Source organism: Lutra lutra, chromosome 15 (genome assembly GCF_902655055.1).
Source record: "Lutra lutra chromosome 15, mLutLut1.2, whole genome shotgun sequence".
Classification (NCBI taxonomy): Eukaryota; Metazoa; Chordata; class Mammalia; order Carnivora; family Mustelidae; genus Lutra; species Lutra lutra.
Window position 1 is genome coordinate 7,422,543 of NC_062292.1, and position 22,076 is coordinate 7,444,618.

A 22,076-nucleotide genomic window follows, 5' to 3' on the forward strand; every position below is an offset into this window, starting at 1 on the left:
GTACCCCATCTCCTGCTCCCAGAGAGCTGACCAATGCCGACAGGTGCGAGAGAAATAAAGACTTCTTTTCCTCTCCTTGACAAAAACCAATGGGAACCATGGCTGGCAACTTTCTCAAGCACAAGTCTAGATAGCAAAGATGATTTTTTCTTCTTTCTGCTGAGGAGAGACATGCTTGCTTTGATGACTTCTAACAGATGGCTAATGGGTTAACAGTTGCTTTTTTGTTTTTTAATTTTCACTCTGGAAGTCAGCTTCACTAGGCTGGGAGTGTCCTCTAGAGCAAGAAGCAATGTCTTGAAATCAGGAGCCAGGTGAATATTGTTGGAGCAAGCCACAGGGCTTGGCGACCTAGCCTGCAGACTGGCTAGATGCCATCCTGTTGAAGACCACGTCGAAGACACTGTCCCAAGTGAAGATGATGCTATTGTCTCGCTCCCAGGATGTGTGGCTAAGAGAATGGCCTCGAAAAGTGGGCAGACCTAAGTTGCAGTCTGACTCTGACTGTTACGGGCCGTGACCTTGGATGAGTTATTTGAGATCACTGAGGAGGCTAACAGAACACCCTCCTCACAGGGTTGCTGTGATGATGAAATGAGATTAGCAAGCGAGCACACAACACAGTGCCTGGTGTGTAACGGGGCCTCCGTAAACATCAGCAGTGACGAGAAAGGCAGGTGCCCTCCACTCTCCCACTCGGGGACGGGACTTATGTTGATCTGTCTGTGTTGGTGCTGGACTTCCTTTGTGACCACACTGATGTAGATTATGGGTGTGGTCTATGGCATGGGATGGGGGGAGGCTTTCCAAAGACCCATGCTTCCGATGATGCTACTCATTTATTTATTTATTTATATCTCTCTATTTTTATTTAAATTCAAGTTAGCTAACATAGAGCATTGTACTGGTTTCAGGTGTAGAATTTAGTGACTCGTCATTTACACATATTTATTTATATTTATATTTACATATAACACCAAGTGCTCATCCCAACAAGTGCTCTCCTTCATCCCCATCACCCAGTTAGCCCATACCCCACCTGCCTCCCCTCCAACAACCCTGTTTGTTCTCTGTATTCAAGAGTCTGTTAGAGTTCGCCACTCAGTCATTTATATTCACCTCCTGCTGAGTACCTGTCCAGTCTACATGACAATTAAACAGGATCTCTATACTCTCAGAGCCCCTGATGCCCCTCTGCACTCTTCACAAGCTACCTTATCTTCTGCTGAGCCAAGAATATCAATGTTGCTTCATTAATTTCCATCTTTTCCACCTCAAAATTTTTCTGAATTTTTCTGTATTTTTTGCTACTTTCTCTTCTTTTCCTCCCACCCAAGGACAAGCATTTCTCTTGCTTCCTGAATCGAATCCCTGCTCTCGTTCTCCTAGTCAAATACTGCCCCATCCAGAACCTTCTTTCAACAGCCAGCATCTGTCTTCTTGTTATGCTCAACATCCCTATCTTCAAGGTTTCTTGAAAAGGACCATTCGGTTTTTACTTACCCTTTACAAAATTCCTGCTTATCTACATCTGAATTGGCTTTCCTCTTAGAATCCCCTTTTCCTGACTTCTGGTCTTCCTCCAGCTGTTAATGATATCAGCTGTTTCCCACTGAACCATGACCAGCTTCAAAGTCAACTTTAAAACTTCTGCTTCCCTAATGCCATCCACTGGCCAGTCTCCAAGTCTCTGAAACATCTCTCATATCTGGCACCTCATTCTTGTTCCCACACTATGATCTTAGTTCACACCCGCTGACGGGCTCCAAGTTTAAAGAGAAAGAGAGAGTAGAAGGCACTCGTGATCTCCTACTTCAGTTTCTCTCATCTCCCCACTACCCAAATATACACTGTCTCATGTTAATCACTCCCTTATCCACTTACAACCTTGTCAGTACCTTCTTACATATCTTCAGAGGCACCCCTTACCTTGTAAATAAAATTCAAATTCTCTTTTCTAGTGTTTAAGGTTCTCTATGGTCCTTCTAGTTTTGTTGCTACTTACTTGTCTTTGGATAGTCTAAACATCACCCAAGTCTTCCCCAAAGTCTTCATGCTTTCCTGCCTTTGTCTACAATCACTCTCGTCCCATACCCACCAAGCCATCCTTTAAATCTCAGTGAAATATCACATCTCCAAGAAGACTTCACCAAGAGAAAAATGGAGTTCATCTCTCTTTGGTGAATAAAAAATGTGGGTACTTGAAATAGACCAAGGGATAGGAAGAAAAACTGACCCTTTAAAATATATTTCCTTTAAGTTGTAAAAATCAGAACTATTTTCTGGCTTTAGCTCATTATGCTTTCTTTCCGTATGGGATTATTGAAACCAAATTCCAGCTGTTTTTTTTTTTTCTTACTTTTTGGATAATTGGAAGCATCCATGATTGAGAGCCTGATTTTACTACTCCTAGCATTTGCCAACTTCAGTCCTAGCATTGCTCTTGAGACATTCCATTTTGGGTAAACTGTGATTTGAAATATCCTCAAGAGGTAAGAGTTTCTTAAAAAAAAAAAAAAAAAAAGAGGTAAGAGTTTCTAGTCTCAGATCTTTCTTCAGAGTGACTATTGGAATTTACTGGGGAAGATCACTGTATGATATGAACCTTCAGCTAATAGAATGTAAGTGACCAACTGTGAAGAGAACACACAAGTTAAGAGAAAGGAAGCAGGGGCACATGCTTTGGGATTCACACTCAACTTGAAGAGTCTGAAGCAAAAAAGTTAGCTTTTTGCTTATGTACAGGCCTTGTTCTCCTTCAGTCTGTAACCCCAGGACGGCTCACTGACCATCTTCAAAAGAAGACCCTGTTGGTGGTTCTGAGCCACGGGAGCAGATATGCCTACAAAGACACTGGGAAACCAGCCCGTACATGAAGCTTCCTTCCGTCCGTGGCTATCACTTTCTAGTTATATAACCTGGGACACTTTGCTGTCATTGCATGTTTGCTTAAGGTGGGTCATGATGTTTCTGAGTTTCGTCCTGTGGGACTGTTTCCCCTTGGCCCCACCCCCACTCCCATCAGCTTTCAGGACCCTCAAACCCCTTGATAAATACACCTTTGCACGCACACACATACATGTTCACTAAAGTCTACCTAAAGTAATTATACTTCCTGGGTGTGTTGTTGACATTAACTTTCATGTCTCAGTAAATAGAACTCTTGAAGAAGCCTGACATGGTTCTTTGGCTGGAAATCTGGCTGTCCCTGAGCGATCCTACCAGGAATCTTGACTTCCTGCTCTCTTTATATGAATCAGTCCATACATGAGCCCCTGCTCAGTGCCTCACGTTGTATCCTGCCCAGTGCCCGCACATAGTTTCATGTAATCTCTGCCCGAAAGGAGTTAAAAACCTCGTTGAGTAACTAATGCAGAACTGCCAAAAATCTTTGATGGCAAAACCTAGTAAAGACAAAAACATCAGGTTCGGCTCTCCTCAAGAACTGGAGCTAATTATGCAAGGTGGTTTTGCAACTTGGAATCAAAAAGACATGAAATTGTAATCACAGAGGGCAAGCTAGCAAAACTTAAAATGCTCACACCCTTTGACACAAAAATGCCACTTCTAGGAATTTATCAAACAGGTATGTTTAGACTACTATACAAAAATTACATATAATTTTTGCATCACTATTACTTTGCTAAAAGAAAATAAAAGAAATAAGCCTACCTCCATCAGTTGGGGACTAATTAGAATAAATTATGAAGCATTCATACAACAGAATACTATGCAGCCATTAGAAAGAATGAGGTAAATTTAAGTAGTTAAATGTGCCCTCACGTAGATGTAAACTCTTTCTCTGTGTGACCTCATTTAATATTTGTGACAACTGCATGAGATAGGTTCTGGTATAATCTCCCTTACAAATGTAAAAACTAAGGCTCAAAGATGTTTAGTGACTTGCCCAAGATCACACAGCTAGTGAGTGATGGAGGAGGATTCAGCTGAGCTTGTCGGTCTCCAGAGGCAGTATTAGCAACAGACATTGACCTAAGAAGTAGAACTGGAGAGCCCAGAAGGAGGGGGAGGTGTGAAAGGGGACTTTGGTTTTTGTACAGCTTGAAATTTCCTACTACGCACATCTAATAACTTGGTCATTAAAAAGTTAATTTTTTAAAGACATCCTGGCTGGCTTCCTTTCATTTCTGTTTGCCAGTTACCACACAGGAGAAATGTGAGAACCAGACAACCAAATTAACAGTTTTCATTCCACGTAGCAAAAACTTTTTTTCTTCTTGTTATTTGTAAGAGCTTAAAAAACACGTTTTTGCATTGAATTCCTACACAAGTAACGTTGAATGCCTACCATCTGTACCACTGTTATACATATCTATTTTCAAATTCCGAATGTGTCTATAATACTGTGTCGCCCTCAGAAGAGTCATAATAGCAGCTATCTTCAGGCTCTTCAACGTAAAGTCGTCTAGCCTTAATCTGATTCATTTGGGGTCTAAAATCTAATTAACCTCTTGTAGTCGTTGGGTAAAATTAGAAAGGCTGGCAAAATCCCAGCTTCCCTTGACCAATCAGAAATGCTGAATTCCTCATGCCCTTTCCGCTATCTAAATGATAGTGCAAGTCTAAAGATTTCTGCCAATACAAGTTTTAGCACAGTGTTCAAACTTCCGCTCAAATAACCCTTACAGTGCATGATAATTCCTTGTGTTGTATCTACGCTCCTGAGCAGATGAAGGTCTGTTCAAAAGTGGCTGTAATGGGACGCCTGGGTGGCTCAGTGGGTTAAGCCTCTGCCTTCGGCTCGGGTCATGATCCCAGGGTCCTGGGATCGAGCCCCGCATCGGGCTCTCTGCTCCACGGGGAGCCTGCCTCCTCCTCTCTCTCTGCCTGCCTCTCTGCCTACTTGTGATCTCTGTCTGTCAGATAAATAAATAAAATCTTTAAAAAAACAAACAAACAAACAAACAAAAAACGGCTGTAATAGTGCTTCTGCTGATCTTCTGCTTCTGTAGCACCTAGCTCGGCGTTCCAGAATTACTTGCCATATAAGGAATTGTGCATGTCATGTCAGTTTTGCCCCTTTTTACAATCCTTTTTTATGTATCTCAGGCCGACTCCTACACATCAGATACTTTGCTCTAGGTCACTTTATAATAATACCCACCAAGATTTAAAAAAAAAGAGTCCTTTATTTATTTTTTTAAGGTTTTATTTATTTGAGAGAGAGTATAGGAGCAGTGGGGAGCAGAGGGAGAGTGAGAAGCAGACTTCCCACTGAGCAGGGAGCCTGACATGGGACTCCATCCCAGGACCCTGAGATCATGACCCGAGCCAAAGACAAACGCTTAACCAACTGAGCCACCCAGAAGCCCCCAAAAGAGCACTTCATTAATGCATTTGGACACTAGTGATTGGTACTGAGTTTGCAAGAAAAGCCAGGAAACCTGGTTGAATCCTAACAGTCCTCTTACTCCTGGCGCAGATACACGTAGAGTTTTCAAACGTTTTTACTTCCTCATTGTTTATTAATTATCCCTCACAAAAAAATCCTCAGGGGAGGGCTTTCTATTGTTCTTCTCTTTGACATTTAGGGATGGATAACTATTCTCAAAGCCTTACAGTGTTTCAGCTGAGTTTTTCCCAATGTTAAAAAAAAATCCTTCCTCCTAACTCCTGCATTCCCAGTTTGTTTGGAAATCATTAGTTTTCTGCCACTAGGAGGTGAATATCTTTTGTAATTTCCATTTTACACATACATAATATTTAATTTATCATTAACACTCCATTGTGCACACAGAGCTTCCTTAGTGGAAGTCACCTGTCCTCTCAGATTTTCTTTCTACAGCAATGATGTCTCTCTCACAAAGGTCGCGCCCTTCCTAATCCCCGCTCCCCTCTGTCTCTCAGGCTTTGAAGCACTAACAGGGACCACCGGAACACTGTCAACCCCTGAGGGAGACGAGTAGGGAGGAGGACTAGGGAAATGAGTAGGGAACAGGGCTAGAATCAACACTGCCTCACTCCTATCCCTACTCCCCTTTCCTCCAAAGTAGCTAACATATGAAGACCACCTAAAAACAGACTCAGTGAATTCTGTCTGCTGGTGCCGTCCCGTTTATTAATTGATTTATCCAGTTCCAGTGTGAGTTCTGTCTATGCAGTGTTGCTCCTCTGTAAGTTCGTACAAGGTCCTGGACCAAGACAGGGAATAAGCAAGCGAGCTGACCCTAATCCAGTTAAATAACGAGTCGAACTGAAGAGAACGCGTAAGATACTGTGGAAATAAATAGCATATGTTCCTCCCTCAAGGGAGTACAGTTTAGTAAAGAAGCCCGTTGGCAAATCGTCATATGACAAATGCTAATTGCTACACGTATAGACGGGTAGTATGGGCATCTGCAGGGGAGGACATCTGAATTAGAAGGGTGACCAATGGAAGGTGTGTCCAAAGGAGAGGAGTTTTTGGACTTTTCAACTTAGAACGAGCACTATGTTTTATTACCATTAGTACATTTATAGATGTCATTCAACTGTGGATAGTCTTATTTTGTATGTTTCAGTGTTCTCTCTGAATAAATCCTACTGAAATTTCCTTTCTCCCCCTCAGCACTGTATTTTGAAATTAATCCATGTTTTTACATATAGGTCTAGTTCACTTGTTTTAACTGCTACATGGGATTCTGTTGGAAGCACAAGATATGTGTATCCAACTTGGCCAATGAACATTGGACTTGTTTCTACCCCTTGTGGCTTTGTGACTGTGGCTTTGGTTAAACAGAGATTTTTAATTCTAATTCAGTGAAATGAATCTATGTTTTATGGTTCATGCTTTTTGTGCTTATTGAAGACATGGTTTTCAGCTCAAGTTCATGAAGATAACCTCCTCTCAGTTTTTCTGAAAATTACGGTTTCTTTTACACATGTCTTCATGCTCCATCTTCCATATCTGTAACCTTCCCCGATCTGGCCCCACTGGGCAGCAGTCTAGAAACAGGTCTAGTTCCTGAGTCAGAAGTAGTCTTGGTTTAGTTCCTGGTCAAAGGCAGTGTCCTCCTCACTAACAGATCTCACAGCTTTCTGAACACTGTAGCTCCAGATGGAAGTAAAGCCTTAACTCCTCAGTCTCGCTGCCCTGAACTGGGGAGCTACTCCATGTTCTTCCATGGAGTGCTGGGAGCCTCTGGTCCCCTCTGCCTGGGACTGTTCTCTGTTGTCCCAGCCCGGTCACTTCCAGGACACAGCCCCCTGAGGCATCCCCTCCTTCATTTCCTGCATCTCTCTTGCTTGGATCTATTTATAGAGATATGTGTCTTACTTTAAAGGCTTGCTGTTTCTTTTTGCTTTCTCTTTTTTATATATTCTTTACTATTTCTCTGTGTCTGGAGAAGAAACGGCACATCAAGGCACAAACTTTTTGAGCTGTGACTCCTTAGTTCTCCTTATAACAGATTCAAGGAAAGGTAGCAGTTCACTACACAGTGGGGGATGTTGAAAGGCAGTTGTAGATGATAGGAAGGGTAGGTGGCATGCCCAAGACCAGAATGAGAAGGGTTTTGGAAATGGGGAGCAGATTGGTATGACTAGTAACAGAGGTGACAAGTGGGACCCGAGGACAAGTGTGGCAGATCTGCTAGCCCATCAGTCACCCCTAAAAATCACATAAAACACCTAAAGCACCAAACACTGAAGAAGAGAGAAATAGGAAAAAAGAAATTAGTACTACTCTACAGAAAACATTACGGATTTTAAAACCTGCTCCCGTCAGTTCAGTGAAGAACAGAGTGCTGGTGTTGTATGTCTGCTCTAGAAATAAGAAACCTGAGGTTCCAGGAATCTAAGTGATGTGCTAGAGCTGACCCCTCTTCTGCCCTGTCCCTTGTTCTTTCCAGCAACCACCATTCAGAGCATATGCATATAGCAAAATGCCTGCCAACCCTGAATGCATATTAGCCAAAGCAATACAATCAGAGACAGTTTGAGTTGAGATAAATTTCTTTGGCACTCCTCGATTCTACTTTCAGGTTCTTCTCCTATTTGTCTCTCATCTGGACTCAGAACCTAAAATTATAAATAGTTCGTAATACTTACTTACCCTATGGTACAAAAGTTACTAACCCAAATTTGCATTTGACTAGAACAAAGGAGGTAACTCCCAACTGTACAGGTTCTGAGTACTGAGTACTGGCCCACCAAGGATGTGCATTTGAGGCCAAACTCCTCACCAGCACTCCCTAAATCACATGACTTAGACATCTTTATGTGTCTACACAAAAGAATCAAACTGCCTTTGCAACAGTGGGGTGTGAACTCATTTAACTCGATTACAAGGGTCTCAAAAAAGAAGTTAGTATCTCCCTGTTAACAAAATTACTCTTTTATATCTAGTTCTACAATGACCACTCATTTATTCAACAAATATTCCAATTTAATGGGATAATGATGACTATTATAAAATGAAAATATTATTTAAGGATGCATGCTAGAAAACATCACCTTGATCAAATCATGCTTCTTTCTGAAATTCAATCATGCTACAACTTGCTTACAAAAACAGAATAATGGAGAAGACTAAGATGGACCAGATATTTCAAGTGACCAAGGGTCAACTTGACTTACTTTTGCTGAATTTGTATTTTACTGTTTTTTCTAGTCTAATAACCCAAGCTCTGTTTAAGTAATTGGAGAGTTTAAATAATCTATTTCCCCGCACTCTTACTATATCTAAGCCGTGCCTAAAAACTACTTTCTGAATTTCTTAAATCCCTGGGCAGGAGGAAGGGGAAGCTCTTAGAAACCTCATTCAGTAAGATGTTCCATCTTTTTTTTTTAAAGATTTTATTTATTTATTTTACTTATTTATGGAAAGAACACAATTGGAGGGAGGGACAGACAAGAGGGAGATAGAGTATCTCAAGCAGGCTCCAGTGTGAGTGCAGAGACTGACACAGGGCTTGATCTCAGGACCCTGAGATCATGATCTGAGCCAAAATCAAGAGTTCAGTGCTCAACCAACTAAGCCACCCAGGCGCCCCAATGTTCTATCTTCTTATGTCGTAATAGAGCAATTTGAAACCCCACTTAAAATATGTCTTCTCTCTAATTTCCAATCTCTAGTGTAGAGAGAAGGGTGGCTTCATTTGAACTCTAAGTCATGATCAATCCTCCAAATTCTTAAAGAATAATAAATACCAGATTTCTCTGTAAGATAAAAAAATATCCAGTTCCTTTAAGCAAATTTTTAATCACTGCTCTATTTTTCTTCGATATTAACAATCATTGAACCAAGAACCAAATTGGAGTTTAGCAAAGGTGTGTTCATCAGATAAATCATACTTGCTGCAAGTTTTTTTTAACATCTTAATTTTATTTTTTTCAGTGTTCCAAGATTCCTTGTTTATGCACCGCACCCAGTGCTCCATGCAATACGTGCCCTCCTTAATACCCATTACCAGGCTCACCCAACCCCAGCCTCCCTCCCCTCCAAAACTATCAGTTTGTTTCTCAGAGTCACAGTCTCTCATGGTTCGTCTCCCCCCTCCCATTTCCCCCCAACTCACTTCTCTCCATCTCCCAATGTCCTCCGTGTTATTCCTTATGCTCCACAAGTAAGTGAAACCATATGATAATTGACTTTCTCTGCTTGACTTTTTTCACTCAGCATCATCTCCACCAGTCCCGTCCATGTTGATACAAAAGTTGGGTATTCATCCTTTCAGATGGAGGCATAATACTCCATAGTGTATATGGACCACATCTTTATCCATTCGTCTGTTGAAGGGCATCTTAGTTCTTTCCACAGTTTGGCTATTGTGGCCATTGCTGCTAGGAACATTGGGGTACAGATGGCCCTTCTTTTCACTACTTCTGTATCTTTGGGGTAAACACCCAGTAGTGTAATTGCAGAGTCATAGGGTTTGCTGCAAGTTTTTAAGCCCATACTGTAGGCTTTGGAAATCCTTCACCTAAAATGCTTTGAGTGGGGAACATACGGTGTGAAAGTGGTGAACTATGTTCTTTGTTCTCCCAGGTTTTCAGGGTGTGGGATGTACAGACTCTTTCGCTATTACAAGTGTTCCATGACAGCCACGGGGGACCAGGAGACATGCAGATTTATTCCATGGTGTACGATTCCAATCATGGCATGCTTATTACAGGTGAGTGTACCCAATTAACAGCAGGCAAAACTCCCATCTTGACTTCAAGCGTTTTTTTAACTAACACTTGAGCACTAACTAGAAGAAAAATAGAAGCAGAAGGGGAATGTGTTAACTGTGATTCATCACAGTAGATATTTCATTCCGTTCCACTCCTTCCTGTCTTTCTATGGCCGGGTAGATAAAATGTGCACCTGCGCTTCCTTGGAAAACTAGGTCAGCGCTCTAAGTTTTTGAGCCTCGGAAGATGGCCTTGGGCAAAGCAAGAAGTGGGATGTGATGTGTTGCTGCATAAAAGGCAAAGCCAGCTCCATTTGACTCTTGGGAGCTGGAATATGAGCCGTCTCTGAGGGACTACACCAGCATCCATGCCCCCTTTCTTCAGCAGGGCAGTTTGACCCCATGCATTCTGGTATTGAGACAGTTAGAAGGTGCTGATGTCCCCACCTGCCTTTGCATCTAGACCATAAAATGGAGAGAAAATAGAGTCCCAAATGACAGTTCCACAGCATGATGCCAACAGATTTGTTGCCTCCTTTATTTGTTGCCTCTTAAAAACACGCTTCCTAAAGACACAAAATGTTCTGTTAGGTATTTACATTAAACACGGCTCACATGCATGCCTTCAGGCCTTAGAAGAAAAATGAATGCTATTACCAATACTTCTTCCTTCTGGAACACCAGCCCAGAATGCATTTCCTAAGCATTTTCCCACTGACCACCTGTTCTGAGTTCCTGTGGGATTAATTAGGGCAGGGAGACGTGCAGGAGACGTGCAGGAGACATGCATTTGAAATGGTTGGTGCTATCTCTGCTAGTGGAGAACATAATTATTTTTAACTCTGGGTTTGTTTGGGTTTTTTTCTGGATTGGGAGTGAACTAGCACTTCATGCTTGATAGATAATTTTACATCTTGTAAAACAGAACTTAATTCTAGGTGTAAGCACTCCTCTTCTGTATTAGCTCTTCCAAAAATAACATGCTAATAACTGCAAGCAAATTTTCTCCTAGTATCCTTACTTGCATGTTTGATTAGTGGGCTCTGCATTTCCAACCCATTTATCACCAGAATAACTAAGGACTCAAGTATCAAGACAAAAGAAGAAGGAAAAGGAGGAGGAGGAAATCATGATGGTTTCTGGTTTTATGTAATTTTGCTAGTACTTTGCTTATAAAAACATACAGCTCTGTGTGTCACTTACATTGACTGCTGCCATCAACTTGACATCAGAATTACATGAAGCTTATCTCCCAGACTTTACTTCATGCTTTGATTCCAGAGAAGCCACCATAGTAATCTAAACCCTGATGACAACAGCATCACATTCTGGAAATGCTTTGTAGCATATACTGTTGTTACTGTCACTGTCGTTTGTATTATTCCTCTGTTACAACAATGTCCTTTTGGAAAGTTCTTTTACAAAGTGCTTTCATGTGCTTTGTTTCATTTGACCTGCACAACCCCCACAGGAGGTAGGAATTATTACTTATCTTAGTTTATAACTGACACTGAATATTAAGCAGTTCAGCTGACCAGTAGAAAAACACCAGGACTGGTGCACCTGGGTGGCTTAGTCAGTTAAGCATCCAACTCCTGATGTCGTCTCAAGACATGATCTCGGGGTGGTGAGGTCAAGTCCCAGGTCGAGTTCCATGCTCAGTGCGAACTCTACTTGAGATTCTCTCTTTCTCCCTACACTCTCCCTCCTTCCCTTGCACCCCGCCACATGCTCGATCTCCTTCTAATAAATAAAACAACAACAAAAACCCACCAGGTTAAAAGGTAGAGCTGGGATTCAATCCCAAATCATGTGGCTTCTGAAACCACATTCTTTCTCTGTAACTGCATTGTTTCCACAGCAGTGCTGAAAACACAGAGGATTACCACTAGTTCATAAGCAGATCTAGCTTCATTGGTGTGGGTTCTGAATAAAGCTAGTCACAATATAATGTTAAAAGCTCTACCAGGAAGCTCCGAGTGTTGGTCATCTGGCTTCCATATTCCTCTTGTATTTCCATATTAGAATATTTGAACTGAGAAATATTACCAAAAAAACTTTTTTAAGCCCTTCTCTACACACGAACAGATTTTAATCTTAAAGTTTAAGCAGCTTTAGGAAAGGGCTTCGTTAACTCCTGGGGCGCCTTTTCCTACAGGTAAGATTGGAAAATGGTGAGAAACCCAATACAAAGTGACCTTTGATAATTTAATCTCCACAACAATAAAACAGAGAAGTTTCATTTTGTCTGATCTTTAAAATGCTTTGGGATTCTTTCTTACATTTCGAGACATTACACCAACACAGAATACATAGTTGGTTTTGAGAGTTAAATCACATTTGCCATTTGTAGTGTCCCTGTAAAACCAAACCAGCACCCTTAGGAAAATGCAAATGAGGTATATCTGCTCTCCACCTAACTTCCCCACGTTGATTTGGAAATTGATCTTATTTAATATTGATGTTGCAAGCACTGGCCTGTAACCGTTCTCATTCATTACATTTAATAAGACTGTGTTTACAGAGTGCTTTATCAGTTGTTGGTTGGGAAAGGCTAACAATAAATTCCAATCACTAGAAGGAAGCTTACCTTCAACAGAAAGCTGACCATCACCGTGATTACTGGACACCAGATGGAGAGGCATGCGGCAGGCACTCTCAAGAAGGAAAAATATAGACTAAAAAAAAAAAAAAAAAGGAAAATAGGGATCACCGGAAAGAGGATATCGGTAAATCCAGTGGCCTGCACTTGAAAATTAATGATAGCCTCAACAAATGCTTTTCTCTTGCTGAATAACATCTGCTTTTTTTGTCAAAAATGTTTTAGAAAAAATAAGCGTACCTTCACCTCATTAGATATCCTAGGAATCGATATTCCTAACCTCGCCGATGGGTTGTTTCCAAACATGACTGTTTGGGTAAAATCCTTTGTGCTTCAAAACTTCTAATGTTGGGTATTTGTGACAATCTTCTTTCTGTTCCAGGATCTAGTGTTATGGACATGTACCCTCTGACCAGGATGGTACAAGATACAAAACAGATTCCTCACACTCATGAACGAGAAATCAATGTCATGCTTTACAACAGATATTTTCACCAAGTACTTACTGTCTGTTCTGAGTCCATCATTAAGGTGAGTGTATATTGGCTCTTCAGAAAGAAAAAGGCAAAGCAGAATGTTCTCTTTTGACAGGGAAGGCTTTGTGTGATTAAGTAAATGTAGTGGCCTGTGTGATGAGATCAACAGTATATCTATTTTTAAACACTCACGAACACATGAAAAACAAGTATTTTAAGCCAGCTCAGACTGCTTGCTATTAAACTGCAGCCTCAGTGAAATAAATAAAGCTAGTTTTTTACTATTGGAATAGGAATTTTAAAGGAAATATACCAAGGAAGGAGTACTAGGATGGATGATGGATGGTGGATGGATGGATGGATGATGGATGGTGGATGGATAGATTAGATAGATAGATATAGGTAGATTAGATAGATTGATAGATTTTTAAATCTGAGTTATGAGCAGAGGATAGGGTAAGAAGGAAGGGAGAGAAATTTATAATGTTTACTATAACCCCTATAGGTGCAGGATATGTGCCATGTGTCTTAAATCCATGATCTCATTTAATCTTCATACTGGTTCCATGTGGACAGATAAAGGTCCCATTTAAAGATAAGGAAACAGGGACTCATGCAGATCAAGCAACTCGCCCCCGATTGTATAACTAGTAAGCATCATAGCTGGGGTATGTACCCAGGTTGGCCTGTTGTAGCTCCCTGTGTCTGTTCCTGTGCATTCCACCACCTGACACTACCGTGCTCCCCAGAGGCCTGGGTACGCAGCCATCCTAAGTGCGTCAGTAACTACGACCATTGAAGCCATCTAGCAGTGAAGACTGGCAGTGTTTGCTTCAAAGGTCCATCCTTTTATTTCATGCATGCCCTCTGAAAGGAGACATCTGGAGCGGTAGAGAGACCCTCTAGAGACCCTTTAAGGCCCCTCTCAATCCCGGATCCTCTGTGCTCATCTGCTGGAGATTTTCTCAGGCCAAAATCTGGGAGTTCAGTTAACGGTCACCTAGTTCTGATAAGCCTACGGAATAAAACCTACTCCGTTTTCATGAAATACTGACGTCTAGCAGGGACATGGTTTCCCTGTCGGGAGAAGCGGGAAACTCACATCTAGGTGAGTTTTCATACCTGATTGCTTGCTTGAAGAGAGATCATACTTCAGGCCACATCATGGGTGACCTCTGAGACCCATTCATGCAGTGTCATTCATTTCTCTTCTCCTTTAAGGACCTTGTCTGCACTGGGGGCACTCAGAGGTTGAGAACGTGGGCTCTTGAGTCAGACTGGCCTCAATCAGGTCAGTCAGGGGCCCTTGGTTGGCCTCCAGATGACTCCACAAGTTCCCTCTGGTCTTGCTCTCCCTCCCTGATTCCAGCTGCAATGGCTGTTTTTCAGCTCCCTGGAGGGACAATGTGCCTTCTCATCTCTGGCCCTTTGTTTATGCTGCCTCGGCTCCACAGACCCAGAGGGTGACCGTCTGTCCTGCCAGTGCAGTTTCATTACTCACTGACAGTCTGGTTTACATGTGAGCACAGCAGATCCATGAAGAAGGAGAGATTTAGACCGAAAGGCTAAAAGTCTAGAGCCTCGACTGTGTTTCCAAAGAGAGAGAATGATGTATCTTGACATGTTTCTGGATTTTCTGATTATACCCAGCCTGATTACACAGACAGCCTTCTCTGAAGTCTCTCTCTCTCCCTCCCTCCCTCCAAGAACGAGGCCTGTGCTCCTCATCAGAACACTTCTTGAAAAGGTCAATAAGCCCCTTCCTCAGGGTTCTCTCATTTTGTCCTGGGACTCCTGGCTAATTCAGATGAGTGTCAACAGGGAATAAATCCAGTTTGATTTTTTTTTTTATTTTTTTTTTTTTTTTTTTGTCGGCTGTACTTGTAATGGTCACATTGCTATCCGGCTGCTAATCTTGTTTCATGCTCACAGCAGCAAAATTGGCGACTTCCTCCCCGGCCAAGGCTGCCCGGAATAGTCAGTCTGTCTCCACCGCCTAGGTACGCAGCAGACACGCTCGGGCATCCCGGGAACGACTCAACAGCACTGCATCTGTTAGAACTTTCTTCGGGCAAAGCAACACTCAGGCCAGGATGTTGGAAAAGACTTTAGAAGAGCACAGCACCAATTTGGAGGCTGTGGTGAATACTGTAAAATTTTTGTAAGAGCCGAAGGGTATCTGGATGACTTGATTTTTTGTTGTCGTTCTTTGCTACAGGTTTGGGAACTCGAGACCGGCCTCCAAATATACCAGATTTTAGACCCTCATGGCTTCAGTGTTGAACTGACTTCAGCAGCGATTGATGAGACTGGATTTCTGTTTGCCACAGGGGCATACAACGGTCAGATCCCTAACCCGAATCGGGCCTCCCTGCGTTAGTGCCCGAGAGTTTGTGCTCGGAGCTCATCTGCTGCGGGGGCTGGAGACAGAGAGAACACAAAGCAGGCTGGCATATGTCAGCATGCCAGAGAGACGGCTCTGCCTGGCTGAACAGCAGCAGACTCTGCTGTAATGGGCTTCAAGGCCCAGCGGTCCATGCCTCACGTCGCATTTGTATTATAGCTTTAACGTTCGCAGAAGTCTTTCACACGTATCTCATTCCATCCTTGGCAGGAATTGTGTGGCACGGATGCCTTTTGTCCTTTTAGTTTTGGGGACCGTCAGCTAAGGGATGGACGTTTATATTTAGTAGATTTGGGGACCAGACAAAAATCCAACCAGCTTTGTTATACAAACCCAGATTTCTACATGGGACTTAGGAGTCTCAGCAACTTGGGGGCATGTCAGGCTCGGTGGTGTTGGTGTTGCGTCGCTTGCTGCTTCTCAAGCTATGGAGAACTGCATAGAACTTTCTAGAACTAAGCACTCCAGCCTGCCTCCCTTTTCACCTCACCTTGCTCTGACCTCCCACGAAAGAACTGCTTTACCTAGACGATATGACCCACTTGTGTGCACTCCTCATAGCTTATTTATTCTAGAGATGTATTTACTAAGAAATTCTTGCTTGGAAGCCAGTGGGTGGGAGGAGTGAACATCCTGATGTGAAAGTCTGATTTTTCCAAGTGTGACAGATAACAGTACACACGGAATGAAATCACAAATGCTAAGTTGATGAGGTGTGAGTAAACGCAACTGTTGTGCGTGCGGGACAGTTCTCCAGAAGGCAGTCTTAACTGCTCTATGAGCATGCTCACCATACATATGAAAATCAGTTATAATAGAAAGTCTGAGCAAAGCACACAACTGTTATCAGGCATAAGCCTTACAGATTCATCCAGATGACAAAGATAGTCCTGTTTGCAGGCAAGAAAGTCCTAGTTCATTGTTAGTGCTAGGGTCTAGAATCTCTTCAAACATGCCCAGTTTGTTCTCCTCAGAGGTCATTGACAAAGATGCTGTGACATCCTAGAGCAGCCTGGAAAGTAGGATTCTCTGGCTCTCAGATCAGCTCTGCTCACAAGCTGGCAGTGCCCCTAATTCCTCTCCACCTCCCACCCTCCACCTAAGCTAAGCAATACTTCTCCCTGCCCTCTGCCCCATTAAATTTAACTGCCAAAGTCCTGAGGCAGTGAGAAATCCATGCTGTGACCCTGTGGTCCACATATCTGGGACTAAATGAGCGCATTCCTTCGTTCCATTGTTTGTATGACTATGTTCCTCCAGACCATAAAGTGCTTGAGGGCAGGAACCACGCCCGCTCATTTGGCATTTGTAGCTCCTCATGGAGTGCTGAGGATATAGGGAGAATTTAGTCAGTGTTTAATGATGTTGGGAACAAACAAATGGTAGGAATTGTGAGTGTTGCTGATAGAGAGAACCTGGCAGAAGGAAATAAAAGCAACATAGTGAGAACATTGTGGGTGTCCAGCAGGAGTAGAGCTGGGGATAAGGCATGGGGGTAGGGGTTGGGATTAGGGTCAAGCAAAGGGAAGAAAGTCCTGTAAGGGGCAGTCTCCTAGATTCTAAACCTGAGGTGACCCCTGGAAAAGCCCATGTGAAGAGACTTCCTACACGGTCTAGAAATAGCCATTCAATAACCACGCCATTTATCACACCTCCTGGCCTCTTCATCAAGCTCCCCGAAATCGAATGACCCATGTTAAGTGCCAAGAAAGTAGGATTTCACATGTAAGAAGAAACTCAACACCCGTGTTGCATTTTCTTCCCATGTAACCGATAAAACAACTCAAAGCTTGATAGATTCCTACCTGCTAGAATTCTCTTAGAAGTTTTATCACCCAATAAGAACAACAGTCATCAAAACTGTCAGCACCTTAGGAAAAGTGATGTCACTGGATTGCGCTTTCACTATGAATGACCATCATGGCTCGATATTAGACAAATGGAAAGATAGTGGGGAGTGTTCAGCAAACTGAAGGGTCTGGGAGACAAGGACAGAAAAGAGGCACTTCAGCGATAGAGTCTGAGTGTGTCGAGAAAACTCACAAATTTCAAGACATTGCTGTCCTGTTCATTCTTATCAGCCCGTGACAAATGAAGGGATACAGAAATGTAGTTTGTGCACAGCAATGCTGAGACTCACCGGTCACTCTGAGTAGGAAATCAATATACGATAAATTGTTGGCAGAACTCTTTCCATTAGATCGATTTTGTCTGAGATAAAAAAGCAAGCTTTCTCCACATTATTTGTATCTACATAGTCTTTTTCCTGTGTGCTCAGGAACGATTAAAATCTGGGACTTCGGCAGCGGGCAGGAGATGAAAGTGTTGCCGGAGGGGAAGGACTGGAAGGAGGAAGAGCACTGCCTACAGCGCCTGATTTTCCTGAAGGCCCAGGAGAAACACCAGTATTTGATCCTCACCTTGGAGCGCAATGGGAAGATTAAAATGGTCCAGGTGAGCTGTGCCAGCTTTGTGTTAGCACTCGACGCACTCTTCCTGTGAAAATCAGTGCAGTTTTGGGAGGAGTCCCATCTCACTCTCCTCCTGCCAGTCAGCTGAGAATAGCAGGTCTCCTGCAGTCTTTCTAGGAGGCTCTTAGTTAAGAGCATCCTTGCTCGGGTCCAAGCCAAGAGCGAAAAAAGACTAGCAGCTCAGAGCCAGCATCTCAGGGGCAGCCCAGTGTGTGCTGAAGTGTCGGAACCTCTGCAGCAGGTATCAGAAAGGTGAAACTTACCCACGGCTTTTGCCTCTGACATGGCTTCTAACCTCATCTAGGGAGAATTCACCAGCAGAGCTGCCCGCCAGCAGGCTCTGTGCAAGGGGGCAGGGATTTCTCTCTGTCCTTAGAACCCATCATGCATTCAGGGACGCTCAAGTCAATTTTTCAGTTTGTCACCAAAATTGCTTTGTTTACTTTAAGGTTAATGATGCAATTTGCTCAGGGCCATTTCGGGAGGATTGAGGTAGGCTCATTTATTTTTTTCTGTGAGTCTGTTACCACCGGAGAATGCTAATGCCTACTTCATATTTAAGATGAAGGCCGGATCATTTATCCTGGCTACCGAGTGGATCTCTCTCTGCCTGGAGCTCAAGGACTCATTGACTTTATTATTCTCCTTCTGAAAGCGGAGAACAGAAAAAAAGAAAATCTTAAATTAGGTTAGCAATCATGAAATTTCAGCATTGATTAAGGTGACTGATGGCGCTACTGCTGGAAAAAAGGAGTGAAAAACATCCCTGATTCAATATATGCTTCCCGTGTTGTCTGAGCCATCCGAACAGCACCAGAGAAAGGAATTTCTCAGTAAAACTCTATAACACAACAATGGATTGACCTCCCTTCTTCAAGGGAGTGCAACTGACCATCAGTTTGCTTTTCCGAAGAGACCATGTCTATTACAAACACTCCTTTTTTTAAAGACTGCAGAAAACAGCCTGGTGCTGTTCCCACATCAGAATTGGTTTTGGTTTTACTGCAGAATTTGTCACTTTGATTATTCTGCTTCTCCAAGTCTCCGAAATCCATAGACGGAGCTTGATGAAGATTGAAAATCTCTCTTACATGTACTTATCTTCTTGCTCTGCCTGAGCATGCAGAGATTGAGGATTGAGAGAATGAAGCAATACTGGAAACCTTTTATAAAATATACAATAGTAAATGTTTGGGAAGGGTTTTTGTTGCTTTCTTTTTTAAGATTTTATTTATTTATTTGAGAGCAAGCAAGCGGGTGAGAGAGCACAGAGAGGGAGGGAGAAACAGGTTCCCACCTGAGCAGGGAACCCGATGCGGGGCTCGATCCCAGGACTCCGAGATCATGACCTGAGCCAAAGGCAGACGCTTAACCAACTGAGTCACCCAGGCGCCCCAGTGTTTGGAAAGTTTTAGGGAATTTTTATTAATGTTAGAGAAAAGAGCTTTACAATAAGCATAATGTTAAATGCACACTTACTTATCATTTATGGTTAATGTCTTATTATTATTTATTGTTATTATTTGCCTATTAAAAATAAGATATGGTTTGAGGCGCCTGGGTGGCTCAGTGGGTTAAAGCCTCTGCCTTCGGCTCAGGTCATGATCTCAGGGTCCTGGGCCTGAGCCCCACATCGGGCTCTCTGCTCGGCGGGGAACCTGCTTCCCCCTCTCTGCCTGCCTCTCTGCCTACTTGTGATCTCTCTCTCTTTCTCTCTCTCTCTCTGTGTCAAATAAATAAATAAATAATCCTAATAAGAAAATAAGATATGGTTTGATTCACATACTTACCTTCTTGAATACTGTTGACCCTTGAACAACATGGGTTTGAACAGTGTGGGTCTACTTATATACAGATTTTTTACAGTACTATAAATGTACTTTTTCTTCCTTATGATTTTCCTAATAACATTTTCTTTTCTCTAGTCTGCTTTGTTGTAAGAATACAGCTTATAATACATATAACATACAAAATATGTGTCAGTCATCTGTTGATGGAGTCAGTAAGGCTTCCGGTCAACAGTTGGCTATTAATCGTTAAGTTTTGTGAGAGTCAAAAGTTGTATGTGGATTTTCAGCTGAGTGAAGCTCATCACTCTTAACATGTTGTTCAGTGAATGTACTTTCATTCATTCATTTTTTTTTCAATGAGCATCTAGTAAGTGTGTCTCATGGGCCAGAAATGTATCTTCCCTTTCATCATGGAACTTATAATTTAATATGAAGGATTGATATTCATCTACCCATAACAAGTGTTACAAATACTTACACAAGTGCCGCATGAATTTACTGTGCTGGGCACAGCCCAGCCACTACAGGGAAGATTTCTTTGTCCACTGATTTTCAGTGAAATTCAACACTTCAAGAAACACTTTGTGTGCTCCACATTGCTAGAAGTTCTTCCAAATCCCAAGATTCGATGGAAAATAAGATACTTAGGAACTAGATTATTCAGACCCACCCTCCACTGGAAACAATGAAAAGTTCTGAGTAAAATATCCGCTGAATCTCTTAACAAGCACTAAAGAGTTGACAAGATTGGTGACTAAAGAGCAGACCAAAAATTTACTGTAAGTGGAGAATTAGAGGTAAGTGAGGAACTAAAACACCATGGCTGTTTTTGTCCCAAGGGCATTTTCCAAAGCTAGAGAAGATTCAGTTTTGGAGACTCCTGCCTGATTAGAGGGACAAGAAGTCCAGGCCCAGGGCCTGCCTAAGGCAAAGAATTTAATACCACATCCATAATATGCTGGGACCCAAAAGTTATACTTTCAGCATAAAAGTAAACCAGAAAGAAAGGAACCAGCTTCCAAAGGGCAAGGCAGGAAAATCTGCCCTTACACAGGGCCAAGCAGGAAAGAAGGGAGAAGAGTAGGAAAACAAAGCAAGATGAGACAAAGCCCTGTTCCTCAGAACTGTGGCCACAAGTAGGAACTCATATACATTTGTAGGCTAGATGGGCCATGCTTAGGAGGTCAAAGAAATCTCAGCTATGAACTTGATTTAAGGTGGTCTAAAACTGGTAGTTTTGGCAGGCACCTGGGAGAAACAAATACAAATCCATTCCGAAGAAAGGCACATTCCCTAAAACCAGAGTCGGGATAATTAAATGCACAAGAAAACTAGACAAGAAGGTTTGGGCACAGAGATAAGTAAGTAGAACAACAGAACAAAAACAGGTCCATATACAACAGAAGTGGCATAGCAGATTTGTGTGGCAAGAATATATTTTTCAATAAAAGGTTTTGGAGCAACTGGACATCCATATGGAAAAAACTGTAATTTTTTTTCTCCTAAGACTATTCCTTGTGGATTAATGACTTCAAAATATTAGTGGAAAGACAAAACAATACAAGGTTTAGCAGTCACTATAGGACATTGTCTTTATGAACTCAGGAGGAAAAGATATCTTAGGTAAGACTCAAAAACCACTAATTATTTAAAAAATGGACATATTTGGTTACGTGAAACTAATAAATTTTCTTCATCAGAAGTCATCAGAATTAAAGTTACAAGACAAGAGTAGAGTTAAAGAAGAGATTTGCAACACATAATAACCAATTGGATTAGTATCCTGAGTTCTTAGATAATAAATAAGGTGATTAGTTCAATAGAAATGAAAAAAGATAGGTGCTTCATAAAACAGCAAACCCAAATATCCAATAAACATAGGCAAAGATGCTAAACTTCATTAGTAATCAGAGAAATTCAAATTGGAATTACAGTAGGTATACTACTAACAATGTTGCCAGTGAGCAGTCCAATGCGTATCTGATTATTTTTCCTCTACAGCTTATTCCCTTTCTCTGCAAACTTTGACGTTACCTTTGTCCCAGAAGCTTAAAGGCTCTGCCTGTATGCATATGTTTTCTCATCAGTTCCACAGGAGACTTTTTAATCTAGTCTTGGACGTTTCTTCCAGCTTAGGAACTGTTTTTGTATTATTATTTTTATTATTATATAATGTATTATATGTATTATTTTTATATTATTATTTTTTGTACTATAT

At 42.0% G+C, this 22,076-nt stretch overlaps 1 protein-coding gene across 3 annotated transcripts in view; it reads left to right on the plus strand.

The window, feature by feature from the left end:
• The window catches only part of WDR64 (WD repeat domain 64), a 139,513-nt gene that overhangs the window by 71,900 nt on the left and 45,537 nt on the right, over positions 1-22,076 (plus strand). For all 3 annotated transcript variants that reach the window (XM_047703881.1, XM_047703882.1, XM_047703884.1), the window contains 4 exons: positions 9,989-10,115; positions 13,100-13,248; positions 15,412-15,535; positions 17,876-18,051. In XM_047703881.1, the coding sequence (XP_047559837.1) occupies positions 9,989-10,115; positions 13,100-13,248; positions 15,412-15,535; positions 17,876-18,051 (576 nt within the window). The remainder of the gene's footprint in view (positions 1-9,988; positions 10,116-13,099; positions 13,249-15,411; positions 15,536-17,875; positions 18,052-22,076) is intronic.